This window comes from Artibeus jamaicensis, unplaced genomic scaffold (genome assembly GCF_021234435.1).
Source record: "Artibeus jamaicensis isolate MK-2021 breed Jamaican fruit bat unplaced genomic scaffold, CSHL_Jam_final contig_327, whole genome shotgun sequence".
Lineage (NCBI taxonomy): Eukaryota > Metazoa > Chordata > Mammalia > Chiroptera > Phyllostomidae > Artibeus > Artibeus jamaicensis.
Window position 1 is genome coordinate 3799392 of NW_026521772.1, and position 13088 is coordinate 3812479.

General features: G+C 42.5%; 1 protein-coding gene across 1 annotated transcript in view; it reads left to right on the plus strand.

The window, feature by feature from the left end:
• AXDND1 (axonemal dynein light chain domain containing 1) overlaps nucleotides 1-13088 on the plus strand; it is a 41675-nt gene that overhangs the window by 28117 nt on the left and 470 nt on the right. The window contains exons 21-27 of the mRNA XM_053663728.1: nucleotides 658-857; nucleotides 1661-1757; nucleotides 5208-5318; nucleotides 6516-6629; nucleotides 8058-8162; nucleotides 8827-8909; nucleotides 9824-10095. Of these exons, the coding sequence (XP_053519703.1) occupies nucleotides 658-857; nucleotides 1661-1757; nucleotides 5208-5318; nucleotides 6516-6629; nucleotides 8058-8162; nucleotides 8827-8909; nucleotides 9824-10095 (982 nt within the window). The remainder of the gene's footprint in view (nucleotides 1-657; nucleotides 858-1660; nucleotides 1758-5207; nucleotides 5319-6515; nucleotides 6630-8057; nucleotides 8163-8826; nucleotides 8910-9823; nucleotides 10096-13088) is intronic.

Below are 13088 nucleotides of genomic sequence, written 5' to 3' on the forward strand. Positions count from 1 at the left end.
CTTCCATTTTTATGCAGCACTTGTTTTTACCACACAGCCACCAATAAAACCAGCTTTGCACAGATATGACGTCATCAAAAGTGGTATAGCGCATCTAATGTTGAAGCTGTGAACTATATCAGCTTCATGCCGCGTCTGATACAGGCTGTATTTCCCTCGAGAACTGAAAACCCCATCCTGGTCGGGTGGGTCAGTGGGTGGGGGCGCCGGCCCATACACCAGGAGGTTGCAGGTTCCATCCCTGGTTGGGGTGTGTCCAGGAGACAGCACTCAATGTTTTTCTCTCATCTCTCTCTCTCTCAAATTAATAAAAATATCCCTGGGTGAGGATTAAAAAAAGAAAGAATTTAAAATCTCACGTCATCCTTGAGAATTCACTGTGGAGTCCTAGGGTGCCTTGGTGTGTACAATTTGGGAACTATGACTTTAATACCCTTGACCAAGCTAAGGCGAGCTAGTGTAGTATAGTGAGAAGAAAAAAATATATATATGGTTATACCAGCCGAATAGTGATGATTTAATTTCATTGAGAATGAATGATATTAATGTTGAAAATTAGACACAGGTATGATCATTTCTAGTTTTAAGTTTGGCCTGGTTTTTTACTGTGCAATTTATTTAAAACGGGCCATTTGTGTTATGGCTCCTTTTTAACAGATGGATGAATTGCATATATCTATGATCCGGTGGATGGTGCGTCTGCTGATAGTGATGGTACCCGACATTCCTGACCAGGACACTCTCCCAGGGCTGGAGGAGAAAAGAGCTAAGAAACACGACGTCAACATTGCAACCTTGGAGCTAGACGTCATCGCCCTGGCAAAAAAGCTGTCCAAATACTCCCATTATTTGAACAGGTAAAACTCTCCGTTTTTTTATTCCCACCTCTTGGAAGATAAATTTGTGACATAAAGCAGAGGAGAGAAGGACAGTTAAGTAGCAGCAATAGGAATTGTTTTAAAACCTTGAAAGAAGTACTAGTTGGGTTTTAAAACCATCATTGGCACTGCCCAGTAGAATATGAAATTTCAGTGTTTTCCCAATGGCTTTAGCATCCTTTTGGAAACAAAGTTAGTGTGGCCAGGATGGGAAGTATGTACGGATGTGGGAGTGCGAATTAGTTAAAAAACCGAAAAAGACCCACTTAACTTGAATAAGTAAGAAACATCTTGCATGTTTGCACAGGCTAGGGGCGTCTGTGAAGAAGCTTGTTATTTCCCCTGTAACTTTCATGCAAAATGGAATGCATACTTTTATTTCATTAAACACTAAAACATCTAAAAAAAAACAAACAAAAAGATAAAAACCCTTATATCTGAAAAGTTAGAGGATTCTCACCAAATAAAGATGAGGTCTGAAAAAAATGTAAGCACACTGTCACTATGATTACTTTAAATCTGGGAAGTAGCTTTTATATTTTAGCAACTTCCCCCTTCATATTGATTCAATGTTATCAATGGTCAAAAGTGACAGGAGGGGAGGGGCAGGGAGGACAACTGTGAGAAACCGAGAGATGGTTCGTACTCTTGGATGGGTCAGTAGCTTCATTACTATGGGAAACTCCCCCTGCATCTGGATTGAAAACACTTAGGAGAGGGGCCAGCAATGACGGGCCATGCTGTGTGTGTGTGTGTTTGTGTGTGTGTGCTTTTTCCCCCAGTTGCTGCAAAGGGATGGTAACGGCCATGGCTCTGAGTATAACCAGCAACCTCCAAAAATATTCTACTAAGGAACTTCACGATCTGAATGCGATGAAGGTAATCACTCTGTCTCCCCCTCACTTTTGTTATGTTTTGAGCAGGCATTTTAGGCTAGTTCCCTCTTCATTAGGGTTTTCTTAATTCCACATTCATCCCTATCCTTGACTGCTACCATCTTCCCCTGATCTCCTGGACAACCTCTTGGTGACAACAGCTTTATGACATCAGACTCTGGGACTCCTGTAGCTTCATTTATGCCCCACAAAGCAAAGAATGCAAGACAGCTCCCCAGAGGAGCCCTGTTGAATGTGGGTAAACCGTGATGCTCGTGGCTTGTGCCACCCCAGTCACATCCTAGCATTTGAAGAACATCTCGCCAACATACCAGACTGCTATTCAGATAATGCTAGTGATGGTTTTCCATAATCTAATATTGGGGGGGGGGTCCATTGCAATAAATGAGAGTTGTGTAGTGCTGAACAGGATTCTACTGGAGTGGGAGGATTCTTAAGTAAGAATCTTGGAGTTTGATCACTTACCAAGAGCTCTTACCCAGATTTTCCACCACAACTGCCTAAATTACTTCTTCAGAAAGCCTTGGGGTCTGTGTAGTGAGCGCCCCACCACCACTGAGGTAGTCCGGTAACTCCTGACCCTATGTACCTGTCACCTGACCCTGGCTTCTGCTGATTCAGTCTGACCTCACACTTTGGAGCTACGGATCAGTGCCAGAGGCCGTTTTCCAAGAGGATTCAGTTCTGGGGATCCTTGCTCCTGTTTCTGTTTCTGAAAGAAGCTGGTCTCTGCACATCAACTGCTCCATCTGGGAAGAGGAATTGCTTGTCGTTAAGGCTTCATTTGAGGCTTGGAAACACTACATCAGAGTCCTGGCATCCACTGAGAGTAGACTAGGACCTCTGCCCCACAAACCAGCTCCTCGCAACCTAGAAACTTAGCCCCCAGTAAACAGATAGGTGCCTTTTTTCAAGTGATTTAGGTGGTCCAGCTACACGGTTCCAGGCATCTAGAATTAGAGTCACTGGTCATCTGGAGTTTGGCCGCAATCTGAGTAGATGACAGCTACTTTGAAAGATCTCTGAGATAACCTTCAGCAGTCCAAGACTGGTAAAAAGACACACAATGACCAACCCCCAGTAGTGTTGAGGACGTGTGGGAAGGAAATCCCTCCTCCTGATACCAAGGAATTACCCACCGTGGTGGAGAAGAGAGGACTTCTTGCTTGGAGACCTTCACACTGACTTCCGGCTGCACTGACTCCCTCCACGCTATTCTTTTCCATCTCTGGCCTGAGTAATTCATTAAGGCCCTGCCATCCACCTTGGGCTGCAGTAACCTTCTTATGTCACCCAAGTACTGTTGCCAGTTTCAGGATTTGGCCCCCGGAAAGGTGACTTTGAAGAGAAGTGCCGGGGACCTGTCTCTTGCAGTGTTCTAGCAGATGAACTCAGAGGAGTCCCAGCTTTCCCGCCTTTTTGGGGGGACCTGGGGCTCTTTAACTATGTTACCACTCTAGTCTCACCACTGGCACCCTATAATTCGCCACATCTCTGACAGTCTTCTCTTCCTCCTGCTTTTGATCTGCTGCAATAGGCCTAACGTGCAGGACTGTCCTTTGCTTCTTAAATCCTCCTCCATCCCAGACATGAATTTTAGTCCTTTTACTCCCCATCAGAAGTATTCATTAACACAGCCCTGAACCAGACTTTATTAGCATTAAATAAGATCACTGATGAAAGGATATCTACATGCATTGATTAGCAACCAAGCTATCTTGGTCTACAGCTGTTCATAGGCAATGCTGACGGTTTCGAAAGAAAACTTGCTTAACTCTGTAGAGTACTGTGAAATTTTACCAAAAAAACCCACAGCACCCTACTGATTTTTTTCTCCTATCAGAAGTCTTATGACAGTATTTTCAATGTCTTAGAAGTTTATAAGAAAATGACTAGGATTTTTTTGATGAGTGCAAGTACAACCACAGAAGTTTCTCATGAATGATGAATTAACTGTGAAGAAATAAAATTTCAAAAATATCATTACTATTTTCAGAATTAACTAATGTTTTATTCTAGGAACAATATTGAAAGTTAAATACTGTGTGCATCAAATTTTGTAGCCAGAAGGCTCCTCATTGACGGACAGCGGTGTGGTAGACTCCCAGTGGCCCGCAGAGCTGGCTGTACACACCCTTGACGGGCTCCAAGTCCAGCAATGACGTGCAAGCTGATGAGTGTCATTGAACTTGCCACGCGAGAGTAACCATGGGAATTAGCAAATGCTGTAAATTAGGGCTCCCCTTCCCAAGGTGGTTTTTACCAGTTGCTCACTGCATAGGGTCCCCTGGAGTAAACCAACCACTTCATCTGGTTTTAACAGATTAAGATTATTAAGACTTTGCTCAAGACGTCACAGCCAGCGAAGTGAACTGAAGACTAGAAGCCGTTAAAACTTTCACATCCCTTGTTGATCCTTTCTGTGACGAGACATCACCCTAACCCTTTCGAATTTAAACGTGTCAGTGACATGAAGGAAGCTGTGGCAAACTGACATTTCCACTTTAGATTTCAGTTTTCTTGTCTGCAACATAAGGATTTGGATTTGATTTCTAAAACCTTTTAGTTCTACTGTTTGGCGCTGAAGACTGTTCTGTACCCACAGTAGATTCAGAGTGAGCATCTTCTCTAAGACACTGCTTCCAATCTTTATTTACTCACTTGGTTGGGGGCGGGGTAATATTTTTGTAGGGATTAAGAGCCCAGGCCATCTGGGTTAGAATCCCAGGTCCATGTTTAAATACCTATAGGACCTTGAACAAGATACTCAACTATTCTCTTCCTTAATTTCTTCATCTGAAAAAATAAGGATAATAATAGTATATATCTCACTTCTCATCACAAGGAAATAAATTCTATAACTATGGTGAGAAATGTTAACTGGATTTATTATGGTGATCATTTAGTAATATATATAAATATTGATTAATTATCCCATACACCTGAAACTAGTGTAATGTTATTTCATTTATACCTTAAAAATAATAGGACATATTTCATATTAAGGATCAAATGAGTTAATATAAGCTCAAGGCGCAGGAAAGACTGACACAGAATTAAGCGCCATGTTAAGTGTTGCTGTTTTTATTGTTAGGTTAAGCGATCACAGTTGGCCTGGTCGGCTGCATATTTGTTGGGCCAGACCATTTGCCCACAGCAAGTCCAACTATGTCTCGGCATCTGACTTTATGACACTTAACTCCACCTTGTTCTGTTCTAACAATGTCCATAAGCAATGCTAGATTTTAGGTCTATATTCACAGGAAATCACTCCTGCGTGTACCTGTGAGCTGAAGTGAGGCGATGTTAATTGAATGGAGCTATGCTTCGAGGAATTGTATATTCAGCAGTTTCTCGGTAGGAGTGAGTGAGTAAACGAGCTGGTATAATCTGATTCTTTCTGCTTAATAGTGGTCTTTTTATCTCTTATCAGAGAGAATGTTATGAGTGGATCACCACATGTTCTCACCTCCTTGGTCGGATGAAAGGCAAACAAATCCAGTTATTGACATACGAAGAAAAGTTGCAGCTACTCGAAGAAGAGGTATTCACCATATGCTGGTACTGGTCATTACTCAGGTTCTTTCTGTGTTTTAACAGATGAGGGGTCAGCGACGTTTCCCAGTGAGTGTCCCTGGAGTCCCCTCTTATGTCCAGGCCAACTCGGGCCTCCTTCGCAGGTTCCTCTTTCTTCTCTAGTCCCTGGTTTGATTAGATTCCTGTCCTAAGGCCTCATCTTCTACTCACTTCGCAAGTTCTTTGGTGATGTAATTTACCTTCTTGGCTTTAACCCAGATCCCTGTCTAAACTTCAGATATTCTGCTACTTACCAGATATTTGCACTTGGATGTCTTAGGGGCACCTCAGACTCATGCAGTCTAGTTTGATCTCATCTATCTTCCCAAACCTGCTTATCCAACTTTGTTTATTATCCCTGTGAATCTCATTACCATCTATGTAGTGACCTCAACCGTAAACCAGGTGTCATTCAAGATGCTCCCTTTTCCCAGCCATCCCATGTCCATCCATTCAATCAATCGGTCACTAAGAGTTGCCTCCTGAATATCTCTTGAATCCTTATCCCCTTCATTCCTACAACCCTGTGTTGTTCTTCGCCTCCTCTTGTCTTTCTCTTCTCTGCCTGATCTTCTCTTTCCTGCCCTCTTTCTCTCAATCTTCTTCCTCCTCTTTAAATCTACTTTCCTGTTGCTAGAGTGATTGTTTAAAATGTAACACATATCAATCGATGTACTGATCCCTCGTTGCCTTCAGGATAAAATCCAGTCTCCCTGACAGGACACACTATGCTCTGGCCTCCCTGTCCCCAAGTGCCCATCCTGCTGAACACAGTTCTTCCCTTCTCAGAGCCAGTCCTGTGCCTCTGGTGTCCTCCCCCTTGTACCTCCTGTTTTCCTTTTACTCTCCCTTCAAGGGGAAACTCAGACGTTATCTTCTTTCGGAAACCTGCCTGACCAACCCTCTCTTTTACCCCCATCCACTACCAGATCAAAATTAGGCATTTCTACTATTCAACTGTATATATTCATAGCATTTTCTGGTTCACTAAATTGTAAACTTCTTAAGAGCAGGGACCATTCTTATTAACCTTTGTATCCTTATTACTAGCACGGGGCTCTGTTGCAGGATTAGTGCCCTTTAAGTATTTTTGAATAATTGCTAATATAGCACTAAAATATTTATATACACTTAGCTATAATTATAACACTATTTTATCTCACAGGACTTGATAAAAGAACTCTCTGAGCCTGAAGCAGACATATGTTTTGAAGAGGATGAAAAAGAAAGTAAGAAGGATAAGAAATTTGAGAAAGGACCAGAAGAAGAGAAAGCAGAAGTAAGATTACACAGTACTATCTTTTAAAAGAACTTAATATGACCTGATGAAAATAAAAATAGATCATCTGGAGTAAACTCTTTAACTCCATACAGATCTAACCCTATCTGTAGACACACTTACCTCTTAATTTTCTAAGGAGTGTCCTTTTTCCTTTCTCAATCCAGCCATTTCCATTAGTCTCATTCACCGCTACGCCCCTATTACCTGCATACATAATCCACCTTTCACCTGGATGTTGTCGTTTTGTCTCTTCGCTGCCTGATTCCTTCAATAGTAGTGCAAATTCTGTGTCTCCACCTCTTCAGCTCTCATTCTGGGCTGCCTTTCCTGCCTCCTCCCAGGCCCATCTCCCTCTCTCTTTTTCTTACCCTGTCTTCACCCCTGTTGGGGCATCATTAGTAATGACTTTTCCTGGGACGATTGTAATAATAATGAAAATACAATGATAATGACCAATTACTGAGTGCCTACCAGGAGCTGTATGCTTCACACATGTGACCTCATTACCTCCCGCATCTTATAGAAAAGAAAACTCACAATCAGAATGGTTGTCTGTCTTACCCCAAATCACATAACTGTAAGTAGCAGAATCAACATTCAAACCCAGAGAAGTCCGGCGAAGAGTCCTTGTTCATTCCCACAGTGAATACTGTCTTTGGCTTTCAGAACTCATCCTGATCCCCTCCTGCTCTTTCTACTGTCTTAATCTACGTCCCTGATGTTTCTTCTCTGAATAGTTTGACTGTTGGCACAATTGGCGTGACCCCAGATTGTGACCTAGGTCCTCTACCCCTTGTCCACACAGGACAACAGGACAAGAGTGTTGTGCAACACCCAAGGCTCTTTGGACCAGCGTTTTGCATTTTATTGATGGCACAGTGCTTGCATATAGAAGGCACAAAATAGGTGTAAAACATTATTATTTGGTCACTAAATTCTGTCATACCTTTTAAGTCTGTAATGCATCATCTCTTTTCCTCCATCTGTGGCCTTAGATCAGGCCATTTTCTCTCTATTTACAATCTCCTTTTCAGCTTGCAAAGATCGTTTTCTCTGTAGAAACTTCCCCCAGTGTCTAGGCAGAATGGAGGGCCCTTTTCTGGGCCACACAACTCTTGAAACATGCCTCTGTGCTAACAGTAAGCACATATACCACAATTATTTTACAGCCTATCTCTCTTATTGCACTGTGAGTTCCTGGGGTCTTGGAGAAATCTGCCTTGCTTTTCTCAGAGGTGTCCCCACTCGTCCCTGCTTCCTCATCCACACTAATTGCACAGTGTTTTCTGGGAGTCTTCAAAAAATGTTTGTTAAATAATTACAGCAAATAGAAAATGAAAGCTTCAGACACGGGGCTAAGCAACTCGTCACACCACTATGTCACTCGCCAGCTCACTGACGGGTCCTTGGTATTTCTGTGCCTAGAAACCTTCAACATCTACAGAGAGCGAAAAACTCATTCGATTCATTGGAGAAGATGAAAATATTCATTCCAAGCCTCTATTTGGAACAGATATATTATCTACCTGGGTATGTAACTGAAACCCAACTTTTAAATATATTCATTCACCACATTCTATTGGCAGCTGTGATAAGCACATACCTGTAACCATAGAATTATTGGGAAATTGGAAACCTTTAGACGGTGGCTATGGAAACTCAACAGGAAAACAGAATTAAAATTCCTCCACAGAAAGTTCTAGGACCATGTTAGGAGGGTTTTTTGCCCATATTCTTACTGCCTCAATATATGTAAAGTCCCCTGTTGAACTAAAAGATCATACTGGATTTTGCAGTGTTATGTGCTTAGTGAAATAAAGTATTGAGGTAAATATAGATACTTTCCTTGATACTTAACTTGATTTACTAGATAAACATATTTACCCTTCTATTTGCTTTTTTAGCCTCTTCCCTATTTCTTTCTGTTGATACTGTTTTCCATGCTTCTTTATAACTCTAATCAAATCTATGACCACCTGCAGCACGAGTAATTTGGAAGTGGTGTGCTGTTGGCCACAGGATATCCCTGTTCTTTTTTGTTGTGAAGAGGAGGCTTAATTGTCTACTGTACAAATATGGGTAGTATTGAACAGGAAAAAATACTCTGGAAGGCTTCATCCAGAACATCCTGAAGAAGTAGGGTATTAACTATTGGGACTCCCAGTTCATTTATTGCACCTATTTCCTTTGTCAGAGAACATCAGCTAGTCAAGGTACATTGGCCCCAAAGTATCTTGAAGCATTGGCAGTGATTGAACGCACACAGGAGAAGTTAATGTAAGTATGAGGGACCACAATGGTAAGAAGATGAAGATGCTGGCCAGGAGGTTTGGCTGAGAAGCCCACACTTCTTGGCTGATCATTGGTTCTCCTGCTTCCTTCATCCTCACTAGTGGGATGGGTATCTCCAAATCTTCTTCCAGACCCAGGGAACTACACTGCTGTCATAGCAACATCTGTCTCTACCCATGGTGGAGATGGCAGAGGTCAAAGTGTGTATGGGGCGGGGAGGATAGGATGATAGACATGATCCACTTCAGTATGTTTCTAAGAAATGAACTAGAGAAATAGGTGGAACAGGGAGAAACTACCCTGTGCAAGAAAGAATGTTACATAACCCCCAAAATCGGAGAAGCAATAAAGATAGCTGGGGATGGCAAGGCGGAAGCGTAGCCCTGTAGACATGTGCTGTGGTTATTAAGAAGCACTTCTCAGACTGGCTTTCTTGAGTGCAGAATCTGTTTTTAAAGGTCCTATAAAAGAAAGGAATGATAAAAAAGACACTGTGTTCCTGGGTACTTTTGCTTTGGATTTTTTTTTTAAAGGATACTATTGGATTTAGTTTGTCAAATCATATCAATGAAGAGAAGCAGAAATTAACTTCTGAAAAGGGGTTCTTTAACTATTGATAGAGAATTCCAAATACCCAAAAGTCAGGTCTCACTAAGACATGATACACATTCTTAAATTACGGCATTACTGCCACTCTGCCATTACCATCCAGCGTAGCTCCCCGGCCCCCAGTGCCTGGCTAATCGGTGATGCCGCCACTTCCCTCATTTGCACCCTTCATCATCAGGTGCATTTCTCTAATCCCACTGCCTTTTTTAGACAACAAGTTTTTCTACATGATTGACACTTTTTTGAACTTTCCCATTTCGTTGTGTTTCTCTGGACTTTGTCCACATCAGAGAGGTTGCAAACCGAGCCAAACGAGCAGAGGAGAATTTTGATGTTGTAAGTGAGAAACTTCATTACACCCTTATAAGAAAGAAAGAACTGGAGAAAGAACTGGAGGAAGCATTGATGAAGGCTAAGGAGAAGGAGACTGAAGGAGGAGAAGAGGAAGAAAATCAAGGAGAAAGAGAAGGAGAAGAGGAAGAGCACAGAGAAGGAGAAGAAGAAGAGGAAGAAGAAGAAGAAATCAGGCCAGCGGAAAGTTCCTCAAAATCTCTGAAGAAAGGTGAGGCTTTCTTTCACATTTGCTTCATTGAAGTTGTATCTATGAAAGATAACTCGATTGGGTCACAGATATTTTAGAAGAATATCAACAAACTTCATGTTGATTTCCTAGTTCATGCTTTTCATAGGCTTGCACATACATGTAACTACTTAACTATCTTATTTAGACACCTCGCAAAAAAGAAAACTGAATGACTAACAATTGTAGACTAGTAAACTAACTCGAGATAAAATTTTGACTTATAAAACTGGCAAAGATTGCTTAAAACAAAAGAATACAGTGCTAGTCAGAAGGGGCAAAGTAGGTAGTTTTGCAGAAAACTTGTGGGTGGGCAGACAGATATAACCCTTTCCAAAAATAATGGGAGAGTATGTGTGGGATATGCCTTAAAAGCAGACAAATATGTTGACCTAATAATTTAACCTTTGAGAATCTATAATCCTAAATATAGGGAAAAATTAATGCACAGAAATGTTCAGTGTATCATTATATATAATAGCCAAAAATAGAAGCAATATCTCTACAATTATGGGAGAAAGATTAAATAAGTTATGCTATATTAATATACCTGAATATTATACAGTTATTAGAATGGTTGATGCAGATCCTGGCCAGCAGGATCTGTGTGTTGTGGCCATGAGACAAATACACACGGACAACAGACGTCCTGCTGAGAAAAAGGGATGGCATGGCCACTCTCTGAGAGAGAGGGGGTGGGGGCAAGAGGGGGGCCCTGGGCCCTGGCCCCTGCCTGGACAGGCTTTTATTGCTCTTCTGAGTACATTACATCGGAAGCTAGTCCTAATTTACTATTCACAGGTTCACTGCAGGGGATTACCTTTTATAGATAACAAAGGAAAGAATGTTGCTAATTACTTCAGAGAGAAGGATGTTGCAGACCAAGGGGAAAAATAGTTGAACTGGTTACACTCCATACTTGGCAGATTTAGCACAGATCTTAGAAAGTTACAGTAAGCACTTCTGCCTCAATTCAGGGTGAGGGAGTTTTAGCAAAAGCAAGTCTCATAGCAGCCTAGGTACAATGCAGGCCTGATTCCCCACTGGGAAACCTCTCTGTGGGTGTGGTCCTGTGTGCTGACTCACTTCCCACTGGTTTTCCACGTGGGAGCAGCTACATTTCCATGCCACAAGAAATGGCTCCCTACAAATGGTGTTTTGAGGAGTTTGTAATGACATGGGAGATTCTTGTGTTAAAACTACAAATGCAAGAAATTAGATATGATAGTATTTTTTTTAAAGCTAGAATGAAAAGGCCAAAAGTAAATATGTCCAAATATTGACAGATATTGCCACTGGTTGATGGAATTTTATGGGGAATTTTTGTCTTTATTTTTTGGTACTTATTGGATTTTCTGTGATGGGAGCAGCCTCCTTCATTCTTCAGGAAAATTCATTTAATTATTTTCTTGCCTCTAATCAGTGCTGTATATTTCCTCAGCAGTTGTCAACATCCCCAGTATTGGAGACTGTTTTTTATTTTGACTGTCATCTTCGACCTGTGGGCTGTTCCCAGGACCGTTCCTGGTATGGGGCTCGGACTGGGAAGCTGCCACTTATTGTTTCTTGCTGCGTCCCCTACCTGCACCTATGTCCTCAGTAACAGCTGTAAGGTAGCCAGTGCCTGGCACTCTCCAGCCCCGGGTACTGTGTATCAACACTGACTGAGGGAGAGTCTGGGCCCATTTTCTCTCCTCTTAACTCTGAGCTGGTAGAATGTTGATCGTTCCTAATGGGACAGTCCTTTAGCTCTAGGTTTAAATATGCATCAGATAAGTTTCATGCATTAAAAAAAAAGCATCTTCTTATATTGTTGAGCAACTTTATCCTGATACTTTGAAAACTGAACTTTTTCTTGATGACTGAAAAATAAATATGCAAACCATACAAAAGGCCTGTGTGTTAAACTGGAGAGGTCACCTCAATATGGAATGAGTGACCTTCATTTTGTCCATTTCCATGAAGGTGCTGGGGATTAGGTTAAACCCAGAACTTAACATTTTTCATTATCATAGAGGATAGCGAGGCACAATTAGTCCCCAGTCTACAAAGAGTAACCTAGACGAATGCGTAGTCCTCATGTCCTGCCTCTGCACACCCGTCAGAGCCAGCGCCTGGGAGCTCGAAAGTGCAGGACGGGAAGCCCTGCCTTGTGTAGGGGAATCGTCTCCCACGCAGGGCAGTCCCCATGCTATAGCCCGGTGACCAGAATATTTTCTCTAGGAAATCCCAAATTACTCATTTTGGGGGGGTTAGCAGGCAGCTCCTTTTAAAAACCGCAGGCACCTCTGGAGCAATGGGACACTCACATGGCACATACAATGTCACACTGGTGCAAGTTAGCACAGGGAGATCACTCTTCCCCTGGGAGCTGCGCAGCAAAGGAACAGAAGTTGAAGGTGGAGGTCAGAGCCTTGTGAATGCCGAGTCAAAAGGAGATCCTGATGGAGTAGGGAGAGATACTTTTGTTTTAGATCATTGTTTTTAATAATTAGAAAATCATGGTGCTGAGCTGTGAGTGGAGAAGGGAATCAGGGGCGTTTACAAAGGTGAATCTGATCTCAGTGAGGCCCATGATTGGGAGTGGGGAGAGCCACTCAAAAGCAGGATGAGGGTGTGGACAAGGTGACCAAGTGTGGCAAGGAGATGGCCGCAGCCAGTCAGAAGGCATCAGATTGCAAAGTTGGGTGTCATGGAGCAGCCAGGGGTAGCAGGCTCGAAGGCTGGAGGCCTCCCGCACCCATCCCAGGGGTGGGGCCTGTGTAGGGTGCAGGGGGCTGGAGAGAGGGAGGGGACAGAACAGGACGCAAGGATGGACCTGGCGGATTCTGGACATTCCCTTTTATTTGAATTTCTTTTTTCTGCCAAGCTTGGGGTATGTACAAGCTGGAAGGAAGAAATGTTATTCCTCTTTCTCTTCCCTCCTTGACCACATGGCCCCCTTTTCCAGGACCCGGAACTCAGGCTACCTGACT